At 36.4% G+C, this 15026-nt stretch overlaps 1 protein-coding gene across 2 annotated transcripts in view; it reads left to right on the top strand.

Moving 5' to 3' along the window:
• The window catches only part of LOC149532285 (hikeshi-like protein), a 72514-nt gene extending 70450 nt beyond the window's left edge, over positions 1 to 2064 (top strand). Inside the window, exon 3 of one of the 2 annotated variants that reach the window (XM_089804867.1) lies at positions 1379 to 2064. In XM_089804867.1, the coding sequence (XP_089660993.1) occupies positions 1379 to 1839 (461 nt within the window). In that variant the 3' untranslated portion in view covers positions 1840 to 2064. The remainder of the gene's footprint in view (positions 1 to 1378) is intronic. The other variant, XM_089804866.1, reaches the window with a different exon arrangement.
• The last annotated feature ends 12962 nt before the right edge of the window (positions 2065 to 15026 follow it).

Genomic DNA, 15026 nt, shown 5'->3' with positions numbered 1-15026 from the left:
AAGAGAGCTTGAATCTCTTCAAAATTTACTTTTATAGAAAACTGACTACTAACCGTATTAAATTCATTGAAATGGTCCCACTTTCAATCTTCATATTGAACCACCACTTCATTAGAAACACCTTATTCAATGCAAAGGGCTTTTTGTAGAATTATTCAATATACTCATAAATTTGCTGATGGTTTTTCATACAACTTATCCAATATACTCATCAAATCAGCAGTTGCCTTGGATATGTTAAATGTATTATGTTACAGAGGAAGATAAGCACAAATGAATGGCTCTCAGTGCTGCTGGTTTCGTTGTTTTACCATGTAATGGTTGCACTAATTTTGAAAAAGATGAAATAAAACTAAATCAATGTATGATCTTCTCAAGCCAATCTTTTCTTTGGTATACAAGTAAAAACAATTTTGTAAGTCTGAGATTCATTGTTAAATAATCATTTCATAACCTTCTGTAAATCTCGTTGATATTAATTCACTTTGGCACATAAATATTAAATAATTTAACAATTATAAGATTCAACTCTCTCTTTTTAATTATTTCAAGTTTTCTAGTACAAAAACTTACATGTGAAGTTTCAGAACCAACTTGATTACTTTCTTTCAACTCTGTAAAATATACCCTATGCATTCCTTGAGAGTTTCAGTTGAATTCCAAAAGGTTTGTAAAGTGACGTATTAGAGCTTGGTGCTTAAATCAGAATTATTCCTTGGACTGTCTGCATGTACATGTAAAACTTTGAAATTGTTTCTCCCTCTGGATGACCACAGTTAGCCAAGGTATGAGCTCACATTTTACCAGAGTTGGTTTTCTCGGGCACTCAAATCAGTCTCTTGCCCAGTTTTAAACTAATGTTGTTTCATTTTATTATTTAGCCGATGCATAATAATTATATTGCCTTTGCAAGTTGAAATTATGTATGCTAGTTTGCAATGATATCTTTATATTTATACACTGGACATATTCAGCAACGAGAAGTTTTTGTTTTCGCTCACCAAGTATACAGAACGTGCTTCTTGCATGGCTGCCAGGAACCATTATAGGAACGTGAACCACATCACCATCTCTGCATCCATAAATTTTAGCAACTACGTATTCACAAGAAAAAAGGCCTCCATGTGTGGCCTTGGATATTTACAGTAATGTTTTTAACTGACAACATACATTAGTTAATTTGGCTATTATTTTGTTAAGATAGGTTTCAGTTTCAAACGAAAAAAAAAATATTGCTATTTGTCCTCCAGGTGAAGCCCATAATTGAATAGTAGGGAAGGCAAAAACTTGTGATAGTTCTTAATTGACATCCATATTCTGTTGGGATTGGCTTGTCTTTTTTTAAAAATTTAATAAAGACGTTCCTCTTGTTGAACAGGTGAAGCCTACGATCAAATAAAGGAGATGTGCATTTTTCTTCTGAATGAGTTCTCTTTGCCACCAGATAAAGTCCTGTCCGTATATATACAGTCTCCAGGTTCTCCATTCAAATATTGTGGTGCAGTATATAGGGGATGCCCTTCAGCAGTCTTTTCTCTTCAATGGCCAGAACCTGGTGGTCAGATGCAGTTAACTTCTGATAACATTCCTTTGTCTGCGAAGATAGGCGTGTCTGTTGAAGATTTAAGCACAATTCCTGCTCTGAATGTCAGTCAGCAGCAGCGCATAGAGCATCTAGCAATGAAGGTTGGAGAAAATCTATTCAATTTCATGCAATCGTTTTGTTCCATGGATGGAAACAAATTGGTTGTTCCCACTGATATACTAGATCGATGGTTTAAGAAGTTTCAGGAACGAGCAAAAAGAGATCCAGAATATTTGAAGAGTTTTGTAATTTAAGAATTCAGGCAAGGTAGCAGTATTTTTAATAAAAATTTCCCTGATTATATATGCCACAACATCAGTGTAGTAGATTTGACAAAACTGTCGTGCTGATTGCCCACAATTAATGAAATTTCAGCGTTTCTCATTTTCAAGCTCTGGTTGTTTAGCTACGTGCATTTTATGACAAATGTACACTTTTGGAAGATTCTGAGAAGAGATTATATGGTTTATTTTGTATTCTATTTTGTGAGAATTCATTTCACTGGAAGTACTCTCGTAAGACTCCGAGAAGAGAATATGGTTTATGTACACTTTCTATCCGTTCTATTTATGAACTGCGAAATTATTTACCTGCCTTTAAAGAGTTGAGGTATATAAATCTCATTAAAAGTTGCTGTTGAAATAAATGAATATCAATTTCATAGAGGATGACATATTATCACGCTGCACCTCCTCCCTCGATTCATGCTCCCTCTTGCTTCTTCATTGAATGCATTATTATAAGTTCCCTTGTGAGCCTTTGAAAAATTAATCAACATTGAGGATCATTCTAAAAGCCAGCTTCCAAGCTTCAAGTATTATGCACTTATTTAAACAAATATCTTCAGTCATATATGAATCTCAAAGAACATATAGCAGTAACGTGTTTCTCCTACGCAATAAATAATATAAATGTAATCGAAAGAAATGCAAAACACTACCTGAAGAAGTGAATGTATTGAAAGGAGGTACCTGAATATGCGAAAGATCGAATGAAAGAGCTGACAGGATTGAATACCCAAGGCAGAAGTGATTTTGGAGTGATCGGCAGAAGCAGCAATGAAGAAAAAATGAAGTATATGATATTTGTGTTGGATGTGAAGTCCAACAGTCATGGCTGTTCATTTCACATTCTTCTTATTTGTCTCTTCATCTTCTCTTGAAGACTAATGCATAAATATAAGGGCAAAGCCCTGTGTATGATAAGCTGCAATGACTAAATAATATATTTGCTTTGCTCTTAGTGTGGACGTAGTCACAGTTGTGATGAACCACGATATATCTTGTCTCTTGTCTCTGTTTTGTGTATTCTCAATTTATCTATTAAATTAACAATTGGTATTAGATCCGCTTGAACTCCCGTTTGAACTCCCGCTCCTGTTCAACGTTGTTGCTTTGCCTAACGCTTTGCGCTCAGACCATGGCCCCTCCCTGCAATTCCTCGAGGGATCCTGTCTACTCAGTCGGCTTCTGGTGTCCATTCTGCTCGGGGTAAATCTTTTGCTGATGTGGCAGCTTTTGAGGCTGCAGTCCATGGTTTGGGGATTCTAGCTGTGGAACGTCTGATCTCGTCCTCGGCGGTGAATCTTGTTGCAGTTAGCTGCCCAATTCGTTTGGTTTTGGATGATGATATCATAGATGAAATTTCTCACATGGCTGAGGACCTCTCTCAGACGGCCGCTATCTTCAGATTTTGTGGATTTTGGCCTTCACTACAGGCTCTTCATGCTTGGATTTCCAAGCACTGGGACCCTTTGATTTCAGAATCTATCTAGATTTTCCTTGAGGCTAGGGGCTTTTTCATCGTAAAATTCGATGTTGCTGATGATAGGAGGGCTATTTTATGCAACCGTTTTAGTTGGGAGGATTGTTACCCTTTGTTGGCCAAACCTTGGCACAAGGGTTTCGATCCTACAATGAAATCTTTTTCTCATATGCCTCTTTGGGTTAGACTCCCTAATCTTCCCCTTCCCCTGTGGCTAGATTCGGTTCTTGAAGCTGTGGGAGATGCCATTGGTGACTTCCAAATGGTGGACTCCAAATCATCTGATATCCTGCATTCTACTTATACTCGCATCCTTGTGGTGGTGGATACGTTGTAGGGACTACCTGAGTAGATCAAACTTGAGGTCCCTAATGGTTCTTGGATTCAGACTCTTGACTATGGAGGAATTCCTTTCCGTTGTAGGGTCTGCTCTGGGACTGGTCATGTTGCTGCACGCTGCCTTGCGAAAGTTAGAAAATCAAAGAAAAGACCCTCTTAGTGGTCTGGGGCTTTGATTCAGCATTACTTCGTCCTTAAAGATGATGCTCTTAAGGATGCCCTCTAGTTTGTGGGTGCTAAGGGTGACAGTTGCCCGACATCGGCTGGTCCAGAGCTTGATTCATTGAGGGATATGGTGGCAGCGGTTTCCCCTTCCTTTGAGGTTCCGGATCCGCTAGTCAAAGATTCAGATGTGATCTTACCTGTTTCTCCGATTGGGTCAGATGGCGAGGCTTTGGTTTGGGAGAAGGAGGCTTCTCGGGTGGAGAAAGGTTGGACAAAGGTTTAAGGCAAAAAATACAAACATTCCCAACAATCCCCGGACCATCTTCTTAGATTTCACTCTTTTGGGAGTAGTAGGTCTTAACTATTTTGAGTTGTAACTGGTGGCAAAAACATACCGTGTTATCTATAAGGCCGCCTTGGTCACCCTTTGTTGGTTGGTGACCTGTTTCTTCTTTTGTTTGTGGTTTTTTTTTTTGGGCTCCATTGAAAATCTTGTGTAAAGGGTTTTAGGCACCCTTCAAAACCTATTTTCCTTAGTCAAAAAAACAATTGGTATCAGAGCATGTAAGATCTTGGAGAGTAGAGTAGACTATCAAAATCCACATGATCAAAGGATATTAGGCATGACAAAAAAAAAAAGTGTTTTTCAAATAGAGCGCCATGAAAATTCTTCCACTGAGATCTAAGATTATTTTCTCACTTCTCATTAGAGTTTTGTTGCAGAAGGTGCTTGACAATCTGCAGTTGTTAAAACTGATGTAGCACTTTGGCTTATTACCCCTCTTTTTCTAGCACAAGGTAGAAGTCGAAAAGACATTCATTGTTATTTTGTTTAGAGTTGGATTTGTTGGGAAGAACATAATGTTGGTGGCTTTTAGCGTGAATCCAAATGTAGAGAAGATTCTTCCTAAGGATGGCTACTATGAGGATTACAAACCCTCAAAAAAACTTTAGGTACAGGAAGACATTGCCAATCTTATTTGGAGAAAAAGCTAAGATGAAAGTCTTTGGATACGGTGTAATGTCTATCTAAAAAGAATGTTCATGTATTGAATAATTCTAACCCTTAAACATGGTTTAGAAATTTACTAGGGGAATCAAGTTTGAGCCGAATTTGCGCTAAATAAGGTTAAGTAGATAGTGTATCAAGCCACAACAAAGCAGTTGTTTGAGATAACCAACTCTTAGGAAGATTTCCTATAACGCCTCTTTAGTTGTTACACATACCTCAAATATTTTGAAGTTAGGCTTGGTAACTCCATTTTGTATGCGGGTGAGATTCGAAAGGATAGACTTGCGGTAGAGAATAAACTAAAAGAGAGTTGCAAGGGAAATACGAGACGAGATATATGTAACAAATGAAGTCATGTTCAGAAACCATTGTCATGGGAACTTTGCCACTTTCTGATAAAGTGACCTCGGGTAGTGATCGTGTGTAGAGGAGACGAAGAGTCTCAGAAGTGTTGTTACAGGGCTCTCTATGTGGACATAAATTTTGTCTATTTTTCTCATTGTTGAGGAAGCATATGCCAATAAGAAATGCTAGCAGAAAGTATTATGACCAGTGGGAAATCCTCAATTCTAAGGTGGAGATGCTGAATGAATTTGGCTCTAATATTGAAGGATATTATGGAGCAATTGCAGCTTCAAGTATCATTGTTGAATGTGATGATTGGTATCATTTTTAGTTTGCTTTTGATACCATGAAAATTTCATTGCCATGGTGCAGCGGGAGTTTGAGAAAAAAAGAAAAAAAATTGTTGTCATGAGATGTTTTCCTCTATGTGATTGGAGATGTATGTTATTGTGTCATGGTGAGCTCTTGATTTTAGGTTAGAGTGTTGACAAGATATAGGTTCTAATGGCAAGTTATGCTCTTTAGAGCATGAGGTTCTAAATTGTGGAGATCAAGTTGTCATGTTGTGTTCCCAGGTTATGCAAGCGTACAATGGGAGTTTTGACAATTGATCTTGGTTAGTGCTCTTGGTATCAGAAACTTTGGCGGATTTGTTAGTTTCCCCAAACCACTGCAAATGTACTAAGCACTGCCATTATGTTTGGCATGTGTTTTCCAAATGCAGCTATCAATATATTTATATGAAGAAAGAGTTATGAATAGACATGTCTCTTTAGGAATATGTCTTCATAATATTAACCATTATAATTATATATACAAATTATATATTGTCTCTTTCTCTAATATATATATATATATATATCTTCACTAGAGTTTATCATAACGATGCTACAAAACATTAACACTCCCTCTTAGCTAGGGAGGATAAACACAAGACATGTATTACACCATTGGTAATATTAGATATGGCAAAAAGTATATCTTTGATTAGATGATATCTATCATTTTTGATATCAAAGATGATATTACGAGTATTAGCCTCCCAAAATATTAAAGATATTCACCAAGTACTCAGAAGGTTTTGATATCACATTTGATATCAGGAGTATTGGCATCCAATATTCACCAAGTACTCAAATAAGGTATGATATCACATTTGACATCATGAGTATTGGCCTCCCAGAATATAAAGATATTCACCAACTACTCAAATAAGGTTTGATATCAAGAGTATTGGCCTCCCGATTAATCAATGATATTCACCAATTACTCTAAGTAATGGCCTTCTAGAATGTTGAGATGCAAAACATTCACCATTTACTCAAATTTAGATCTCATGATACAAGTTATTGTAAGATCGTCACCTTACAATAAATTTTGCAAATACAAGTGACATCATTTGGAAGTCGTCACTTCCTCATGATATACACAGGGGGTAGGTCCATTAAAAATCACATGGTCACAATGTATGAATCAAGGTCCACCTAACTCTTGACAATTTATTGATCATTGGAGAATCCATCACAACGTGGTTTTCTCCCTCTGAATCAATATGATCAAAATCAACAAAGGTTGACTAAATCATATCCTCTATCTCGCTCCCTCTCTTTCAAAGTTGCTTCTAATGAAATGCTAGTCTCCCTCTCAATCTCCCTCTTTTTCCTATAATAACACTCTCAAAGGAAAAGATCAAGGCACGTAGCTCTTATAGTACATATTAAAATAAGAGAGAGAGACTAAAATAGACAATTGCAATACTCAAGGAAAATAAGTAGTTATCTGCATATCAACATCCTTGATTGTCCTCACTATCTCATAAATTATATATATAACACTGAATTTATTTCACCCAATCTCATAAAATATCAAAATTATTTATATAACTTATCTCATTTTAAGAAATTCACAATCTTCTACACATGTGCATCCAATTTCTAATGTTATTTATATCTCTTGTCATGTATTTAATATCATTATATAGTATGGAGATATAACAATAATAATGCAAAGGAAATACATTGCCTCAGTTATTCAATACCATAAGAATAATAATGTAAATATACATTACCTTAGTTTACACGTGGGGTGTGATGACCAATTTATCCCCATTGCTTCAATCGGAAGGGTGCCCTTTTTCTCCCTTATTATGAGTCGATTATTCTATTGAAGTGATTCATCACCTTTAACTAGTCATAATAGCCATCTTAGTCACCTTTGATTGGAATGCAATTCTTCAATTCTATCATAAATATCCTTTCATAATATTGTTGACTGTCTCATTTTGGCATGGCATTTGTACTTGATGTAAGGACCTATGTATTTCCACAATGGCAGTATTATCTGCCTTTTCCTCATAGATTCCATTGCCCAACATCTCTGTGGCTCTTATAATGCTTGGTTTGATTTGGTAGGGTCACTGACTGAGAGATCCCCAAACATTGGTTGCTTCCACTAGCGATCATTATACCTAGGTTACACTTCAGTTCTAGCCATGGTGTCAAATTCTACAAGGGCCTATTTCTATATATATCACTTTACCATGATCCGTAAATTTTGTGGGTGGTGACGCAAATTAGAGCCCAATATTAAGGCTTATCAGATCATTGTTGGTGGGATCATATACAAGTGTCACTGTGTATCGGAGAGAATGCATTACCCTGCCAAATTTGCATGTTGAGTGTGTTGTTACAAGGGCCTATTTCTGCATATATCACTTGACCATGAGCCGTAAATTTTGTGGGTAGTGACGCAAATCAGAGCCCAATATTAAGGCTTATCAGATCATTGTTGGTGGGATCATATACAAGTGTCACTGTGTCATGGAGAGAATGCATTGCCCTGCCAAATTTGCATGTTGAGTGTGTTGTTGGGCTGGCTAATTTGGGTTGAGCCTATTGGTGTGTCCATAAGTTAGGTACATGAAGCCTTGTTGAAATGTGTTGAATTTGAGCAAGTTGAGAACACTCTTCACTGCTATAATTACCATGTCCTCCACTCTAAAGACTGCTGTGAAAAGAACTCACTACTCTAAACTGCCCACCATGTGGGGAAGTAGAGGAGCAAGATCGAGCGGCACCAAGCCAAGCAAGATTGGAGTTAGCCCATCTCCCGTCAATGATCAACGAAGAATCTACACAAACTGTCATGGTGGAATCCAGAGCCTGAAAAGTTACATTGATATCGATGCATTTGGTTTTAATAATCTTTAGCACAATCCTCCCTGAATCAAATTTGCTCTAATACCATGTTAGTTTCTTCGGATCACTGCAAATGTACTAAGCACTATCATTATGTTTGGTATGTGTTTTCCAAATGCAATTATTAATATATTTATATGAAGAAAGAGTTATGAATCTACACGTCTCTTTAGAAATATGTCTATTCATAATATTAACCATTATAATTATATATACAAATTATATATTGTCTCTTTCTCTAATATATAAATTATTATATATATCTATATATATATATATATATATATATATATATATCACACACACACACATATCTTCACTAGAGTTTTTCAGGACGAAGCTACGAAACATTAACAGGATTGACCATGGAGGTGCTCTTGAAATCTGAGAGGCTTGGGTGAGGTTGCAGTTCTCTTGGTTTAGAGAACATTTGTTGAGACGATTTCTCTTTGGAGGTTTTAGCATGAAGTCTAAACAACCTACACCTGTGGATGGGCTTGAGTTCATTATAGACCTAGTGGAGATTGTTCTTGGAGAAGAGTCATTGAGACTTGGTGTATCTTGGAGGAGCATTCTCACTCCCCACGCTTCGTCTATTCGGAAAATTTATCTCCCTGTGCATTTAGGAGATGGTTGATATTGTTCCTAATTTTGGAATGTTTGGAGTTTGATCTTCTTATTTATAGGAGCTTTCATTCATGGTGTTTGGGTGTTGTAAATGCTCTCATATGGGGAGGTAAAGGAGATCATATTTGACACAGTTGAGCAATTGGTGGTGTTGGTAGAAGGATGAGTTATGATTTGTGTTGGTGTTCCTTCCAAGAGTCTTTTGAGGTCATCTATCGTTGTTGTACTTCATTATTTTTTTAACAACAATACTTGGTCTTTTCATGAGGACTTGGGAGATGTCATTTTGCAGCAGGTTGGTTGCAGTATAGAGATCATCTCAAGTTAATGTCATGCCTTCTATGTGCTGATTGGTAGATTGAGTCAACTCATAGTTGACATTGCTCGTGCAATTTAAATTTCCTTATAATGATCTTTCTATTTTTTTGCACATCAATGACTTTTTGGTGTGTTTTGTTGGAAGTTGGTATATTTGGTGAGTTATTGTATGGGTTGGTTATGTGGTTATAAATCTACTGATGTTGTATGGATATTTGGATGTGATTAGCAATTAGTCGTGGTTGTTGTTCCAGCTACAAAGATTGTCTTTTGGCAATGTCTTACCATGGGATTTGGTAAGGGAAAGCAGAGTTTAAGTGGGAGGATATTCAGATACGAGGTTGTAGCATGAGTTGAACAAATGGAAGATTGTTGGGATGTGAAGTCCAACTATCATGGTTGTTCATTTCACATTCTTCTTATTTGTCTCTTTGTCTTCTCTTGAAGACTAATGTATAAATATAAGGGCAAAGCCCTGTGTATGATAAGCTGCAATGAATGAATAATATATTTGCTCTGTTCTCAATGTGGACGTAGTCATAGTTGTGATGAACCATGATGTATCATGTCTCTTGTCTCTATTTTGTGTATTCTCAGTGTATCTCTTAAATTAACAATTGGCAGAGCAGGAGAAAAAGGAGAGTTTGAAAATTTAATGTATGAAAAATATGAAGCGTGAAGCGACCGAAGGAGTGTAATAGAAACAACTAGTTTTTTCATGTCTACAATTGTTTAAAGGTAAACTAATGAGATCTAGAAAATCAAATCTAGAAAGGAAGATGATTTTCTTTTTTCATAATTAATAGGAAATGCTAAATTGAACAATGAAGAATCTCAAATGGTAATGCCTATGGATATTTTCCATTTTATCTTATAAGATTACAATGAATCCCTTGTAAAGCGAATTCTTGAGGTGTTACTAGAGCAAACATATTAAACTCTAGCTCTAAATAAGGTTCTAAGACTAAATGGAATGTGATAAAGATATTTTCAAAGATATGATGCATTTTGGGAGATGGATGTAATGCAAACTAAGCCCATTTGGTTGTTGGAATGGGAATAGAAAATTTGGAATACATTTTCTATTTTTCGTTTGGGTCATCAATTGGAATAGGGAACATGAATACATATTCCCATTTCGCCTCTAAAATGAGCTTATACCCATTTCAAAAAATAGTTGTTATTGGAATAGGCATTCCTATTCCCAATATGCATTCCTATGCCTGCAACCAAACATGCCCTAAAGGATTTGAAATGACATATTGTAGAGAAGATTCATGAAAGGCTATAAGGATATGTTAATGGAGATAGTGTTGCCTTCCTAATCCTTATCTCTTCAAAGATATTTTTACTCTTTATACCAAAGTCATCTATGAAGTAGTTACTAGGTCATGGCCTTGAGTTTGAAACAATCTAGAAATATTTAAAAAAATGAAATATACAGGGGAAGGGGATAAAAATAGATATGAAGGAAGCATATAATCAATTGTTTTTAATTTTCTTGTTTAAAAGTCTTAGAGGGATTCAACATTTCAAAGATGAAAGGAATTAGGCATACAATTTTTTTCCCATGACAGGCTTTCACTCTTGATGAATAGGGTGCTTGGAGGATATTTTTATAGAGTGAAGGAACTTTTGATAATTGATCCCTCTTTATATTTATTCATCATTTTTCTTAAAGCATTTTGACAAATTATTAAATAAAAAATGATGAGAAATAATCTTAAAAGGTTGAAAGTCACATGTAAGAAATGTAACTTCATTTATGACTTTTAGATCATACATTTCTCTTTAAGGAAATCTAACCAAGAGAACCTGAGATTTGTTTTCCTATTAAATATTAAACAAGTCCAATAGTCAAAGTATTAAGCACCAGAGCAACAAGTATCAGATGATGTCGCAAGTTATAGATTTAAATTGGATCTGGGCTTGTTCAGATCATCTATTTTAAACATCATGTCACTAAAAATAAAAAAATATCAAAATTATGCTACTACTTAATCTACTCAGCCATCCAAGCTATCCATGCTAAGTGTCCTTCAACCCACCTGAAACGGAGACCATCTTCTCTTATGATATTATGTGGGTTATTAAGGAACACCACCAAAGGTACTATAGGGGGTGTGGGCATAACACTGATGAAAATAACTGGCCTCCCACCTGCTTTGATTTTTGCACTGTTCTAGATGACCATGGCTACATTTTTCGTATTGTTGTTAGGTATTGTCCTGTTGATGAGGCCGCTTGTTGACATTCTGTCCATATTTATGTTACCAACTCTTCTGGGAATAGAAGCAATTAGAACTATTTGATTAATAGGGCTTGGTAGAGGTACATGGATGGATTCTCTTACAACACTACCAAGGGGGGCTGAGGGATCTCCAATCCTCTTTTTCCTTCTAATATGTTTGAGCATCTCCTTTAGGGTGCATTCTACATCAACATTTCGATTTTCCTTGGACTGAACTTCAAAGGGGACACCATCCTTGTTGTAAATCTCAAAATATTCTTTGATGACTTTATGGAACTAATGAGCTCTGATCATGAAACAAAAAGAGACCTACATGCAAACATAATTCATTATGAGTCTCTTAAGAGACTCAGTAAGCACTCTTTGTCTACCTTTGAATATATCCTCATTTCTAAGAAGCCACAAATGCCAAACCAAAAAGGAAGAGAAGGTGGCCCAAAGGATGTAAAATTGTATAAACAGGCTAGGGATGAAACCAAAGATTATATGGAAAAGGAACAAGTGATGATCTAAGGTGATACCAAACTAGTTCTAAATCCCCTTGGCAAAGTGACACTCAACAAAGATATGGGAAACAAATTCATGTAACTAGAAAACAGAGCACAGGAAGGGGCTACCATCAACTTTGACAATGGGGAGCTTGTACAAAAAGGCTTGCCACACAAAGCATTGGATCTTAAGTTCAATCAGTTTGTGCCACAATACGTGGAGGCATTTAGTGCAAAACGCTCGATCCAAGTTAACCTTCCACTTTGAGTTCAAGTGGGGGAAAATGGAGTCTGAGTCTGAGAGCATGTTGTAAATATATTTGGCTTTAGTATGGGTTGAGGGGGAGCAATCTATCAACATTAACACTACAGGAAAAGGGTAAATTATACTGCAGTTAGGCTTCCTTAAGAATATGGAAAGGTTCTCCTTTGGGTAAGGGGAATACTGAACTTGATTACTAGATCCTCCTAGGGAATCAAACATCCATTGTTAACCAAGTCACTAAACTTGGAAATGCATAGTCTATTTTAGAACTTAGTTGAGCATCCTTGCAAAAGGGCTAGAGGTTTACCATTCCTTTCAAGGTTCCACCAAGGTGATCTTTCCCCACAAAGTTGAAAGCTCTCATCAGTCAAATTAATTATAGTGATCCATTGCCTAGCTTGTTCCCATCCCTTACAAATAGCTTTGAAGACTTCAAAGCTTTCCACCTTTATCTTCCACTTACCCAAGATGATGTCATGAATGTGAAGGTTTCTCCTAGATTTTCCTAATTGAAGTCTTCCTCTGGTGTTTTTGATAAGTAGTTTCCAAGGTTCCTCCCCTACAGTAGCCTTGGCCACCCATTTTACTACTAAAGCAATCCCTTGCCATCTTAAATCCTTGAGCCCTAGTCCACCTATATCTTTCCTCCCAGTACACCATTCCCACTTAGTTGAGTGCCTCTTCTTATTACCCTTCTCATTTGACCATAAGAAGTTTCTAATAATCTTTTGAACGTACTTGATATGTACTTGGTTAAAAAGCCAAGCTGATGAGTAATAGACTGTGTATGCTGACAAGATCTTTTGGCATACTTGAATTCTTCCAAGGGACAAATATATCTTGTTCCACTTCCTTAATTTCTTCTCTATTTTATCTTTAACCTAGTTCCGCATATTGTTCAAGTTAGGAGATACCGAGAAGGGAATGCCTAAATATCTAACTAGGTGATTAGGACCTCCCCATGAAAAGCCAAATCTGCTATACCATTATGGAGGTTGCTTATCCCATCCTATGATGATGGATTTGGAGATGGAAATTTTGCTTCTAGAAGCTTTACAAAATAGATCTAATTTAGTGACCAAATTTCCAACATTATATTCAAAAATTTCAATGAGAAGAGCAGTGTCATCAGCAAATTGAACATTTGACATACCAGTTTAATCAGGAAGAGCTATCCCTTTAACTTTAGGAGATAGGGACTTGTCTCGGAGAACATAGTGGAGACAATCAACAAGCAGTATAAAGAGGGAGGGAGTCAGTGGGCAACCTTTTCAGATAGATCTGGAAAGAGGGAAGTCATTAGACCTCACTCCATTGACCTCAACTATAGCATTGATTAGCATCCTTTATGAGAACAAACACCATTCTAATAAAATATTTAGGAAATCCCAGAAATCCAATATCATCCCAATGAACTTCCATTCTAGCCTATCATAGGATTTCTCATAGTCAATTAAGAACATAACAATTATCTACCCCGAACATCTGGCATAATCCATTGCTTCCCAGTAGGTAATTAGGTTTTCCAAGACATGTCTTCCTTTCAAAAAGCCTAGTATGACATATAACACTAGGTAGAATATTCTTAACCCTTAGTGCTAAGATCTTTGCCAAGATCTTATAAGAGACATTGAGTAGAGTAATAGGCATCCAGTTCTTGATTAAAGATTTATCTCCATCTTTTGGAATAAGTTTAATAATCCCTTTATTTATTTTGGTTCCTAGTGATCCTATCTGAAAGGCATATTCATATACATTAAGTAGATCCTGCTAGATCCAATTAGAATGTTCCTTGTAAAATTCTACTAGGATAACATTTGGCCCAAGGGCTTTGTTATTGCTCATCTAGAGTATTGCATTCCCAATCTCCTCTTTGGAGATTGGCTGGCTTAATTTGAGTATGTCTTTGTTCTTAACCTTGTTGGGACTGAGCTTGCAGATTTTCCTCCTAACCTCATCCATGCCCATCCCATCATCCTCTGATGTAAACAAATGTGAATAGAATTTGGAGAATTCCCTAAGAATATCTTCTTGTTCAAAGAGAGTTTTATCTCCCTCCAAAATCATTTAAATTCTATTTCTAGCTTCCTTACTCTTCAACAAGTGAAAGAAGTATTTTGAACCCTTATCCCCATGCTCTAACCAGTTAATTCTGGCTTTGGTTTTAGCCCCCTTAATCTTGTAGTTTTGGATTCTCCTCAGTGAATTCCTAGCAGCCACTACTGAGCATCTAACATCCTCATTTGCAATATATATTTGGATATCAGTTTCAACATCAACTAATGTTTTAAGTAAATTGCTTTCAAGCCTTCTAGAATCTTTAGCTTTCTTCTTGCCTACAACCAGAAACATCTTTTTCCAACCTTTAACTAATGCATCCCATCTCCTAATGGCATCTAGATGCCTCACCACCTTATGGTTATACCATCTAATCAAAAGTGCAGCCGAATTGAATCCTTCATCCATGATCAATGAGGTGTTTAGTGCAAAACTAGATGATTTGGATACACCTCTACTATATTGGTTTAAAAGTAAAACATTAACCAATGGGGTGATGATCTGAAAGCATGAATGGGTAAACTTGAACCAAGTCTCCTTCCTTGGATCTCTTGAAGGAGAAAGAATCCTTCGTAGCGTAAAATCTGTCCAATCTACTAAATATTCTTTTGG

Source organism: Cupressus sempervirens, chromosome 10, assembly GCF_028749045.1.
Source record: "Cupressus sempervirens isolate cs-2001-9-10 chromosome 10, ASM2874904v1, whole genome shotgun sequence".
NCBI lineage: Eukaryota > Viridiplantae > Streptophyta > Pinopsida > Cupressales > Cupressaceae > Cupressus > Cupressus sempervirens.
This window is presented reverse-complemented; position numbering and strand designations above follow the sequence as displayed.